This window comes from Manis javanica, chromosome 4 (genome assembly GCF_040802235.1).
Source record: "Manis javanica isolate MJ-LG chromosome 4, MJ_LKY, whole genome shotgun sequence".
Classification (NCBI taxonomy): Eukaryota; Metazoa; Chordata; class Mammalia; order Pholidota; family Manidae; genus Manis; species Manis javanica.
This window is the reverse complement of record NC_133159.1, coordinates 162,920,858-162,933,751: the sequence shown is the minus strand read 5'-3', so window position 1 is coordinate 162,933,751 and position 12,894 is coordinate 162,920,858. Positions and strand designations below refer to the sequence as shown.

Here is a 12,894-nt window from a genome sequence, read left to right as displayed (position 1 = left end):
TAGCCCTTCTGAGCTATTAGAGGTTCCATGATGATTATACTTATGCAGTGAATGTACCTTGGTAGAAATGATCTTTTTTTTTAGTTAGCATTTTCAAATGTCAATTTTATTAAGGCATAACTGGCTGGAATAGTCTTGAGTAGGGAGGCCCACCCCAAATGAGAGAGGTAAAATTTATGTTTCTAAGAAAGCAGAGGACCTGGGGTTACAGTCTCAGAATGGCCTCACATGAGGATGACTGGGTAGCATGTTAGGGTGTGAGTGATCCTACTAACAGGCAGTCCCCAAACATATCCCTGCCTCAGTGCCACCACTAGCATTATCTCCCTATGACAGCATTGCCCTTTTTCCTGAGTAAAAAACTCAGTTAGCTGCCTTTTTGCCAAGACAGGAAAGGCCTCTAGTCTCCTGTTCCCCAGAGCATGAGGCCATAGACTAACTCATTATTTGTCAGACCTCTTTGGCAAAATAATCTCTATACTTTTACACAAAATCTTAATGTGGATCCCTAATATGTAAAACTGGTGAAAGTGGTTTTTCAGTATACTTTTAAAAACACTTTCATTTAAAGGTAATAATGTATATACATAGTAATAAATCCAAATACTACAAAAGACTTAAAAGAAAAGTGTCTCCTTACTCCAAACCTTCAATCTTTCTCCTCAGAGGAAGTCTGGAAAAATCCCATGCATATTTAAGCACACACATATATACACATGTGAGTATAGGGAAATATCCTTTCCCCCCAAAATGGAAAATATTATGCACTTTGCTTTTTTTGCTTAACAATATAGTTTACCCATGTTTCTTAGAGTCCCATTTATTTTAATGGCACTTGTATGGGTGACTGTGATTGCTCTATGCCCTTATTTTAAATGTCCAGGCTGCTTTAATGAGTACAGTACATTGAGATGAGATTGAATGAAAATTGCTGTGTTTCTTCTGCTTTGTATCCTGTTCATTTCTGTCATCTGTTGTGGTGGCCTAGTGTCCAGCATACCCCAATACTCAGAGCTTAGGAGGGGTGTCCTCTACTTGCTTTTGTCATTTTATGGGAGTGGACATACCCCAAGCCTAATTTTAAAAAGACAGTCTCTGAACTGTGGCCTTCTGAATTGCTGACCCATTTAGAAGTTCACATATACAGAGATTCAAGTTCTGAAGTCTACACTAAAATGAGTTCATCTGGAGGTGATGCTGTGAATGGTTATCTCCATTTCATTTAAAAGTGGTGTTATTATATTTTTAAATAATTAAAATGTGCATGTTTTTAAAACCATGAGACATCTCTGTGGAAATCTGAGGTTCTGAGAAACCTAATTCAAAAGCCTGTAAACTAGACCTTCCCAGTTAAGGTTCCCATCGTGTAGAGCACTTGAGGGAGCCAGCCGGAGGGCGGGGGGTGTCGAAAAGGGGGCTAGAGAGTGGAGGCCAGGTGCAGCGTGGTTCTGAAGCACACCGGCTGACAAAGAGCCTCTCTCTGGCCCGACTTTACTCAGTTGCCTCTGAATTGTTTTCCAAGGAGGCCCCGGCTTTTGGCCTTTTGGGTTTATCTCCATAGTGTCCAGTTTTAGCGAGAATCCTGCTAGGTTGGTTTAGCCAGAAACCCCCATCCTCTACATCTGATCACCTCAATATCTAATTGAGCTCCTCACCTGCACGCCCCCCCACCCAGGTGAAGTCTGATCACCCCAGCCTGTCTCTCAGCAAGAATCCTATTACGGCAGTTTAGCCAGAATCCTCCTCACCCCTCACCACTGATGTTCCCTCGTAAGCAATTTCCATCCCCTGCTCCTTGGCTATAAATCCCCGCTTCTTCTTGGTGTATTCAGAGTCAAACCCAATGTCTTCCCTCACAACAAGACCCCAGTGCAGTGGTCCCTGCATCTATCACCAAGTACCTGCTTGAGTTAAGTCATCTTTATCATTTTTAAAGAGGGTCGCGAATAATTTTTTCTTCAAGATTTTGCAGGCAGAGGCCCTCCAGGCAGAGGGTGGCAGTTTGGAGGGCACTTGGGGTGGTTCTGGGTGTGCAGGCAAAAGGAAGCTGAGGTTTCATCCTGTTCCAGCTGCGGGAGCCATTAACCTGCTCTGAGCAGGAGGGTATGATGAAGCTTTTTTGGCTCCTCTTAACCCTCGTCCCTCAGAAGCTGCTGATGAACAAGTAGATTTCCACCTGCGCGGAGACCCTGCGCCCTCCAGAGCATGAGTTCTCAGCTGTGAATAAAGAGGGAAATTTGGATATTGCCAATGCAGGCAACTGCCTATAAGCAGAGATGGCTCTCCAAACCTGGATATTCCGTCTTTACCACTGCCTGTGCGGGATGTAAAAATCCCTTTAAAAATACAGCCAATAAGGATATTGTTTCTGGGTATTACAGATGGATGGCTTGAGAACCAAGTAGGAAGTGACATTAGATGACCTTTGAGGTTCCTTTCAGATCAAAAGATTCTGTGATCCTGACTCACAGGAGCGTAACTTCCTTTCCAAATCGGGCCTGTCCCTCAGAGTCAGGTCCAAATGCCACGTGGTTCTCTGAAGCTCCCAGATCCACCCGCGGGGAGAGAGTATTCTCTCCTCTGAAGGCCCATAAACACTTTGTTACTTCTTTATAAAACATCTGACTCTGTTCTTTGCGGCACCAATTACTTCCTACCGAGTTGTTTGGGTGAAGAGCTTATTTCTTCCCTGGGATGGGAGTTCCTGGAGGGGGAGCCCGGGTCAGTTCACAGCACCTGTCAAGAGGTCTTGCTTTGTTAAATGTTTGGCAAGTGGACATAGAGACAAGCAGCTTGGTAGAAACAAAACCAATAACTCATCACATAGAAAAACAGCCTTGCTAGAAATTTACATACAGCTATTAAATTATTAAATTCAACTAAAAAAGTTTAGCAGCCTAAACCCAGCATTTGCAGCCTCGTGCAGAACCAGACTATTATGACTTGAACTGTATCCCTCCAGAATTAATATGTTGAATCCCGACCCCTCATACCTCAGAAGACTGAGGAAGTATGGTCGTTGCAGATGTAAGTAGGTAAGATGAGGTCTTAGGGTGGGTCCTTATTTCATGTAATTGATATTCTCATAAAAAGGGGTTATTAGGATAGACACACATATAGGGAGAGCACTATATGGAGATGAAGGCAGAGGATCAGAGTGAAGCTTCTGCAAACCAAGGAATGCCAAAAATTGCTGGCAAGGTGCCAGAAGCTGGGTGGCATGGAACTCTTCCTCCCAACCCTCTGAGGCAGCCAGCTCTGCCAACACACTGGGCTCAGAGTTCCAGCCTCCAGAACTGAGACCATACATTTTATTGTTTAAGCCACCCAGTCTGGTGCTGTGTTTCAGGAGCCCTAGCAAGCTACTGCGCATGCCTACTTCTACGTTTCTGGTAGGACTGGGGACTTGGCTGGGTTTTCTGGAGAACAACGGCAATAAGTAGCAAATGGTTCACCCTCTCAGACCCAGTATTGACTTCTTGAAATAACCCTAAAGCTGAAAAAAAAATTACTTTGTGGACTTCTACTGCAGTAAAAAGAAACAAATTGTTGATACATAAAAAGACTTGGATGAATCTCCAGGGAAGTAGGTGGAGTGAAAAAAGCTAATTTTAAAGGTTACATACTGAAGTGGGGGTGAGGAGGATTCCATTTATATACCATTTTTGAAGTGATAAAATAATAGAAATGGAGACCAGATTAGTGGTACCATGGGGTTGAGGGGGAAGCAGGAAGGCTTGGGAGGACAGTGAGCATGTTACACAAGGGTAATGAGGGATCTTTGTGGTCACAGTTATCTTGGCTGTGATGGCCGATACATGAACCTAGGTAAAGTTGCATGGAACTAAACACACACACACACATGCACATGGACACATACAAGTGAGTAAAACTGGGGAAATCTGATTAAGACTGGTAGAGGATAATAATGTCAATACTCAGGTTATGACATTGCACTATAGTTTTGCAACCATTGAAAGAAACTGGATAAAGGGTACATGGAATTTTCTCTATTATTTCTTACAAGTGCACATGAATTTACAATGATCTCAAAATAAAAAGTTTAATTTGAAAAATGACTTTGTACAAGGATGTTCATAGCATCCCTCCTGAGGATAGAGTGTCGGAGAATAATCTAACGTACCCACAATCAAAGTCAGCTAAAACCCTGGGGGGTCAACTCTGGGGGTATGGTTTAGCTCTAAACAATGACAAACTTGTGGATGAGTGCATATAAAGCTGAATTTTAGTAAAGTGAAGAAGCAGATGGCATCATAGCAGGTTCTCTTTGAGCCATTCTGTGAAAAGCATGCTAGACATTGGCAGAAAATAACTCAAAAGGATGGAAATAATTTAGAGGTTAAATTCCCCTAGATTCTTCTCTCTTTTTTATTTTTTAGCATTACTTCAGTTTCAAAAAATAGTGAAATGAAGTCTTGAGCCTTGCTGACCTTGGGGCCCTGGCTCTTCCCCTGTGTCCAGCAGGTGGCAGAAGTGTTCCAAGGATGGTTCCCACCGCGTGGGTCTGTGAATGGGCCCGCAGCTGCCAACAGGAGGCGGTGCTCCAGCATCAATGGTGCCCACTGAAGGAATCCAGGTCTCAGCACTGCCCTCTCCGAAGTCCAGGGCAAGAAAACAGTTGTCCAGCCACAGCAGGGTTAACAGTCTACATTCCAGAGCAAGAGAAAGGGAGGTTGAAGGGTCACAGACGTGGGGAGGGGGCGCAGAGGGCCAGCTTCCCACAACACCCACTGGCTCTGCTGGGAGAGATAGATCACCCCCAACAATGGCCACAGCTGTTTTCGTCTGCCCCAAAGGAAGCTGACTTAGGAAGCAGGTATCAGAGAGGGCCCTTCCTGCAGGGGCTTCTGTCTGGCTTGTAAAACTGTCAGAGCAGCTGCATTCATGTGTCAAGTGATGGATGATGGAAAAGAAGGAGCTACAGACGGCTGCAGATGGACACAGCAACTTACAAGTTGAGGCAGGTGGCAAAGGCCTCACAGAGGCTCTGCAGGTGGGGCATGCTGATTCATTGCTCCGTGAAAATACCAAGGGGACCTGGGCCACAGCCCTCTTCAGGGCCAGGAGCAGGTGGGCCTCTTCAAACAATCCATCTGCAGCAAAAGTTTCTGCTGGCTCTCCTTTCTTTGCCTACACCTCAGGTGTGAATATTCTCCCCAGTGCTCCTCCCCACCACCCCAGATCCCTTGTTCAACTCCAGGGCTGAGAAAGCGGTTCCTTGGTTTTTGTGCGGTTAGCTGGACCTGGGATGGCTTCATGGAACTCACTCCGTGGTATGCACCAATAAGAGCTTCCACATAGGACTCAAAGCTGTTTTGAAAAATGTAATGGGCTGGAAGACAAGAAAAAAAAAGTCAGAACTAAAAATGCTGGCCTTGGCTTTTGCAAAGAAAAGGGATCTTGTGCTCTCCACTCCTACCCACAGCCTGGCCAGGGAAATAACTGCATTTGGCATATGAGCCTGCAAGCCGCAGCAAGTGTCATGGCCAAGAAGTGCCCGTCACCATGCGCAGGTCCCCCGAGGAGCAGGTGCTGAGGTTTCCTCCTTGTTCTCCATCACCAGAGCCTGTTGGCTTGCTGATCTGGGCCTTGTAACCAGAATCCCTGCCGCCTTGCCAAGGCAGATGCCCTCGCTGTGGCCCTAGAGTTTTCCCTCTTGCCTTCCAGAGAGTGTCAAGAGGGGCTTGTTTCAGAGTAATCATTGCGGAGCCTCATAGAGTTGGGACCAGTGAGACTTCTTAAAAAGCATCCTTCCGCCTCTGCGTGGGTCTGTGGGGGCCAAATACACACCCCTAGGGCCATTTGTTGGTGAGATCACAAATGCACTTGGCCTGAGAAATGGGATCAGCTGGGCTCAGGCCTGTGGAGGCCTCAGAGCTGCTGTTTTCTTTGTTAAACTGGTCCAAAGTTTGTTTTGAGAAAGCCTAAGGGGCCCAAGGAGGTAAAGATTAAGAGCTGGAGCTCATTTCCATATCTGAAAACCACAGCCGCCTGCACGTGGGAGGTGCTGGAGAGCAGCCTTGGCGCACACGCCCCCTCTCTCTGGGTCACCTGGGAGCACCGACAGCAATTTGGGAGTTAGCTGCACTTGAGAAGCTATTTGGGAGTTAGCTGCACTTGGGAAGTCTTCTTCAGAGAGGGCTTGCTCTGAGCACACCCCGTTCCCTCCCCCTGGGCTGAGGGAAGCATGCGATCAGCCCTGCCCCAGCCTGTCCTCATTGGCTGGCATGAAGCAGAGGGGGCTTTAAAAAGGCAAATGTGTCCAGGCTGGGGACTGGAGCCTGTGCTACTCAAGGCTGGGTGCCCTCCTCCAGCTGGCACCATGCAGCTTTCCCTTGCCTTGTGTCTCGTCTGCCTGCTGGTACATGCAGCCTTCTGTGTGGTGGAGGGCCAGGGATGGCAGGCCTTCAAGAATGATGCCACGGAAATCATCCCTGAGCTGAGCGAGTACCCGGAGCCTCTGCCAGAGCTGGAGAACAACAAGACCATGAACCGAGCAGAGAATGGAGGGAGGCCTCCTCACCACCCTTTTGAAACCAAAGGTATTGGGGTGGAGGAGAGTGTTTTTATCACAAGGCTCCAGGGAGGGTTCCGTTCCGGAGGTCTTGAAGACTGGGGTAGACTGTCAGCTGCTGCCAGAGACAGAGGAAGGACAGCATGCTGTGTAGCCTCGGAATTTGGGTGCAGGGGCATGAAGCTGGCAGGGGGCTGCAGTGAGAGCCCAGGGCAGGAAGGAGGCTGAGGTGGGGAGGGTGCAGCTTTGGGGCAGGCAGGTTCAGGAGCTCTGAAAGGACAAGGTTTCAAAGAATCCCCCCTCCTGGGAATACAGGAGCCAGGTCCAACTGCTGGAACCACGTGGAGGGGACAAGGCAAGGGAGCCTCCCATCTGTGAGCACCTGCTGGATGCACGCACTGCACGCAGGCTCTGCCCAGGGACCCACTATGTGGGGTCCCAGGAGTTTAACTCCCAGTTTGAAGGTGAAGAAACTTTTAGTCCAGAGATTAAGAAACTTGGTAGTAAATAGAAGAGCTAAGATTTGAACCCAGTTGGACCCATTCCAAGACTGCACTGCTGGGGGACTGTGTGTGGGGTGTTGGGGACAGAGCTGAGGCAAAGCAGTGGGAAAGGGACACCAGAGAGGCATTCCTTCAGCTCCCCCGCCCATACTCTGCCCAGTGGGCTGGTGCTTGAAGGAATGGGAATTGTAGGCACAGCTTTGGCCTCTGTCCTGGGCACCAGCTGGGTCCATGCCCAGAGGAGAGGCAGCATCCTCTGTGCAGGGAGTGGACACAGGTGGCACCTGGGAGGTCCTGCAACCCCCAGAAGCAGCCTTGCCTCATTCCCGGAGAGGGAGCCTGGCCCTAGTGAGAAGGCACTGGACCCAGTGGAGGCACACCTGGGTTCCTCGTCAGGTCAGCAAAGAGAAACCTGGGGGGCAAAGTGCACAGCTGGCTCAGCAGCTGGGAGGAATGGCTGGAGGCCGGGGCAGAAATGATGCGTCAGGGTGACAGCCATGCTGCCCTCTGGGCTTGTCCAGGTGGGAGAGGAGTCCACTGCCCGGGTTCCCTCATCTTGTCCCTCCCTGCCTCACCACCAGCTGGGAATATGGGGCTCTGCAAGGGTCACCCCCAGAGGGGGCCAGCAGGGCCTTGGGTCTTCAACCACAGGAGGGCAAGAGCTCCCCCCCACCACAGCAAGTAAAATCAACTAAGTTCAAGGAACTTCTGGCTGGGCTGCAGGGCACCCAAGTACAAGACGTCTACCTGCTTGGGCTCCCATTTGAGGCCACAGGCCTCAAGGAAGCCACATGCTCAAGCCAAAGTTCCCTCTGCACAGGAAGTGCCTGACCTAGGGGCACTATTCTTGGAAAGCTCCAAATGCCTCCCTCCCTGGGCAAACAGGCCGCCCCCACACACCTGCCCTGCAGCCTGGGATCAGGGGTGAGGATGCCAGACCAGCCTAGAACTCAGAAGTTGAGCCAGGGGAGGAGGAGAGCAAACCCTACATCTCCCCTGCTATGCTTGTTCTCCAGGCCCTGGGGGGTGGGGTGGGGGCGTGGTCTTCTCTGTCTCCTCTCTGGTTTTGGTCTTGGTACTATTTTTCATCCCTTTGTATCACATGGGAACTGTCCCCATGAGAACCCTGTGGATGGTGGACAGGAGCTCATATAAGGACCAGCTATTTATAAAGCTCCCACCTATTCCAGCTGTTTAAAAAGAGCCCACAGAAGAAGACTTGATAAAGGCGTCTTCAGAGGATAAGGCCAGGTCTCAGGACCCAGTCCCCGCTAGGCCAGGGAGCAAGCCTGAGCCATAATCTTGTGTGCATTCAAATGGCACAGAACAAGAGATGTGCCCAGCAGAGTGCCTGGCACATAGGTGCCTAGTAAATTTTGTGGCCACTTAACAGATTTGCAGTCATAGCTTGGTCCTCTCTGGTAAGGAAGTAACTGTAGTAAAGAGCAGCTCTTTGTCCCCACCCCCAGCCCAGCCTCCCACTGGGTGCAGGGACACACAGCTTCCACCCTTGTGGGAGTCCAGATGTGCTGGGGCCCCAGGGAAGTAGATTCAGAAGACCCAGCTCTCCCTTCGGGTGAGTGCTTTTTCCTCTCTGGGCCTCAGTGTCCTCAGTGATAATGAGTGGGTTGAACCAGCTGCCTTTGGCTCCTTTCAAGTCTAATGACTTCTCTCCACCTCCCCTTCCATGTCTCTCCTTCCAAGGGGCTGCCCTGATTTATTACCTTCAATTAACCCCTACTCCTTTCTCCATCCCCTCATCACCCCTCCCAAGTGGGTGGTAAAGGAATTTGGCAGAAGCAGCCGTGAAGAGGGTGTGGCTAGGACCTACCCTATCCAGGCCAGGCATCCTGGGGCACACATGTGACTTAAGCCTGGAAAAAAGGGCCCTCTTGGAGAGAAATACTGATGGCAGCCAACACTTAAGCTCTTATTTTGTGCCGCGTGGTGTTCCCCTGTATTATGTATACAGTAGATTAACTCAGTGAATCCTGGAAGAACTCATTTTTCAGGTAGGAAGCACGGAGAGCTTAAGTAATTTGCCCAAGATCGCGGTGAAGCAGTACAAGATTTGAACTGCAGCAGACGCTTGGCTCCAAAGTTTTATGGGGAGAGGGTGGGTGGGAATCTTTTTAGTTGCTCTAAAGTAGCCTGAGCCCTTCCCATAATCGATGCCCTGAGGCAAAAGCCTCTGGAGAGACACAGGTTTGGAAAAGGCGGGTGGCGTCGGGGGGGTGGGGGGAGCCGAACCGGCCGCCGCCCTCACGCGCGCCTCTCTTCGCAGACGTGTCCGAGTACAGCTGCCGCGAGCTGCACTTCACCCGCTACGTGACCGACGGGCAGTGCCGCAGCGCCAAGCCGGTCACCGAGCTAGTGTGCTCAGGCCAGTGCGGCCCGGCGCGCCTGCTACCCAACGCCATCAGCCGCGGCAAGTGGTGGCGCCCGAGCGGGCCCGACTTCCGCTGCATCCCCGACCGTTACCGCGCGCAGCGAGTGCAGCTGCTGTGCCCAGGCGCGGCGCCGCGTGCGCGCAAGGTGCGCTTGGTGGCCTCGTGCAAGTGCAAACGCCTCACCCGCTCCCACAACCAGTCTGAGCTCAAGGACTTTGGGCCCGAGGGCACACGGCCGCAGAAGGGCCGGAAGCCGCGGCCCCGCGCCCGGGGCGCCAAAGCCAACCAGGCAGAGCTAGAGAACGCCTATTAGAGTCTGCCCGGAGGTTGCCCCCGACCGGGCGCTCCAGGTTTCCGTCCCCCGCGCGCGGTTTGATTGTTTGTATTTCATTTTAAATGCCTGCATCCCAGGGCAGTGGGCCGAGACCTTCCGGCCTTGGCAGAAGGTAGCCAGGCCCTGTAGATATGGGCGCCAGCCATGCCCTCTTCTCCCCGCCCTCTGAGCGGGTCCGCAGGACAGGGGAGTCACAGACACTGAGCCACGCAGCCCCACCCACCGGGGCTGCCTACCTTTGCTGGTCCCACTTCAGCAGAAGAGGCAGAAAAGGAGGCATTTCTCTGCCCAGGGGTTTTAAGGGAACAGTGGGAAATGAGAAAAGTCCGGGGACTGGTTAAGAATGGTCGATAAGATTCCCCTTCCTAAAGGCCAGTCCTAAAAGCCTTTAAGTGCCTGTGCCAAGAATGCAGGACTGGGGTCTGTAGATAGAGTTTCTAGTTCCTGCTCTGCCACTAACTTGCTGGGTGATCTTGGACCACACTCTTTTTCTGAACCTTGATTTCCTCTTTGTAAAATGGAAGTGGGGGTGGGATTAAGATCTGGGGGAATCTACTGTCATATCCCAAGGATTCGGGTGTGCTTTGAATAGAGAGAGGTTGGATGGACTCACTGCCATGGTGGCTTCCAGAATTCAGAGTTGTAATCCTCTGATCTGACAGCCAAAGATGAAAAACAAGCAGGAGAAAAGAAGAGTCTGTTTCTGGCTGACAGACTCCTGGAAGAAGCTGTGTTGTTTTCCAGCCTGCCTTGCCCAGATGTCATTGGCTACCTCCACCTCTCTATCTCAAAGGATATAAAAACAATAGCATTAGTTGGAGTAGAGAAAGGCAAGGTCCCCAAGGGTGGATGGAGAGACAGAACCTCCCCCTGCCCATTTCAAAGAGCAGCAACCTCCTTCCCCTATGGCCAAATTTTAAAGTCATCTTCTGCAGAGTAAGGCAAGGTCCCAGGACACTGGGCTTGCAGGTCAAGGGAGCAGCCATCACGCCCGTTCAAAGACCAGCAGATCTCTTCCAAGGCACCTCCTCCTGCCTACCACTCACGGACATACTTCTGTCTATATAATAGCTTCTTACTGCTGTTATGTGTGATGGTGTATCTTACATTAAAACAGTATTACTGGGTTAAAAATTACAAGTGCTGTACATATGCTGAGAAACCTCAAAGCCTAATAGCTACCATCCAGAAATCTGTTTGAAAGTCATCTCCGGACACCTCTTACTTTCTGTGTAGTTTTAATCGTTAAAAAAAAAAAACAAAAATCACCTTTTTTTTTTTTTTTTTAAACAGAAGCACATGCCATGTGAAAAGCCTGCCAGGCTGGTCATTTTTGCGATCCTTTCATATGGGATTGGTCCATAGGAATGAAAGTAGTGGTTTTGAAAGAGTTAAGTTGCATATTTATTTTCCCACTTAAGTTATTTATGCAAAAGTTTTTCTTGTATTAAACAATGTTAATATTGCTTTATGAAATACCAGTCTGTTCTTTCAGAACCCAGAGGCATTGTTAATAAAGACAATGAATCGTTGCCAAGAGGATGTGGTCTCATTTTGTCAACCACACACTGTCATTTCTGCCAGTTATCATCCCTCTGTTAGTCACTAGGGATTCAACCTTGGAGGCACCTTTGTGCTATGGTGACCCTTGTGGCAATTATGTCCTTTGAAAAGTCATGTCCATCCCTTCTTTTCGAAACCTAGACCTCATTCCTTCACCCTCAACAACTTCAGCCTGGTCTCCCTTAAGCAGCCTGCCCTCCACGCTATCTTCCTTAAACTCTCCTCATACCACTGCTCAAAATCCTTCACTAGCTCCTCCTTGCCCAAGATTAAGTGCCAGCTTCTCAGACTGACTTGTCAGGCCCTCCCCTGCTTGGTGCCCATCCCCCTCTGTACCAAGCCTCCTCATGGGCCACACGCTGCTGAACTTTTCCCTGCTGTCTTAGTTTGCCACCCCCCACTGACCACCCCAACAGCTCCCATGCTTTCTTCAGGGTCCATGTTCCTTGTCACCTCTTCCCAGAACCTTCCAGAGATGTTCCAATCCCTGTTGATCCCTCTCTCCTCAGATATTCCGCGCCTTTCGTCCAAGCCGGGAGTTTGGCTGCAGATTCTGTCTTCCCTTTGGCATTCCTTCATGGATTACCCATCTCACCTGGCCAAGCCCTGCTTAACACTGGGATAGACACAAAGCCAAGTACAATTCAGGACCAGCTCGCAGGGAGTTCAGTAGAGCTTGTTTCCAAACATAAATTTTATGGTGGGAATGTAAGATCTTCACAAGCAGGGGCAATGTCTTGCACTTCTCTCAAAGTCTTGCCTCACCATGGTGCTGGACACTAGCTGAGACCCAAGAAATCCTCCTCGGTTGCCATAAGGAAGGATGATCAACTGTAAAGCTTTGAACCAAGTCCACCCCATCTAGGGGTAACTCTGCCCCAAGAACCCTCTCACCTGGTAAAGTAAGCCGAGATTCTCCCCGACAGCTTTTTATTTTAACTCCCAGTGAACCTTCCTAAATTTGTAATCCACAAATCTGTCGTAGGTGTCATGGATGTTGCTGTCTCCATTGAGGGGAACTCAGCGCAACCCTGTAGGCATCCATGAGGACATGGGCTCTAGAGCCAGGTTTGTGTTTGAATCTTAGGAAACTGAGGCACCAAGAGGTTAATTGTTTGTCCACAGCCAGATGTGGGCAATCTCTGCCCTGAAACTCATTCAGGTTACTAGAGTCTGGTGGGCACATGGGCAAATAATCAGGTCACATCGTTCTGCACAACGTGTTATGGGACCAAAAACAGAAGTAATTTGCTCTGTGGCAGAGACAAGGGATAAAGTTTAAGGAAAGCTTCACAGAGGCACTGCTTAGAGGTCTGCAGGTGGAGGAGATGACACAGCATTCAAGGCAGAGGGCGCAGCCCATGCAAAGGCCCTGAGGCTGAAGGTGCCTGGCTGTTCGTGGCAGGATGAGACCTGATCCACCACCACTCAATATTCCCAGTCCTCACCATCTGCCAGACCACATAGTGGAACTGGGAATTCCAAGTTAATGCCCAACTCCAGATACACCTAGATCTGCTTTCTGGGAGATCCAGGAGGGATCAGCCTGGGCTACAATCCTATTACCAC

At 49.8% G+C, this 12,894-nt stretch overlaps 1 protein-coding gene across 1 annotated transcript; it reads left to right on the top strand.

The window, feature by feature from the left end:
- Nucleotides 1-62: 62 nt before the first annotated feature.
- Nucleotides 63-11,294, top strand: SOST (sclerostin). Its single transcript, XM_017645453.3, has 2 exons — nucleotides 63-6,563; nucleotides 9,323-11,294. Exons 1-2 carry the CDS (start codon nucleotides 6,209-6,211, stop codon nucleotides 9,739-9,741), a joined length of 774 nt encoding a protein of 257 aa, XP_017500942.1. The 5' UTR covers nucleotides 63-6,208; the 3' UTR covers nucleotides 9,742-11,294.
- Nucleotides 11,295-12,894: the final 1,600 nt, after the last annotated feature.

What these genes read in the sequence shown, in the direction of transcription:
- SOST (XM_017645453.3), top strand. Translation starts at nt 6,209, where the DNA reads ATGCGATCAGCCCTGCCCCAGCCTGTCCTCATTGGCTGGCATGAAGCA. An exon ending in CCACCCTTTTGAAACCAAAG is followed by an intron (nt 6,564 to 9,322) that starts GTATTGGGGTGG and finishes CTCTCTTCGCAG; the next exon opens with ACGTGTCCGAGTACAGCTGC.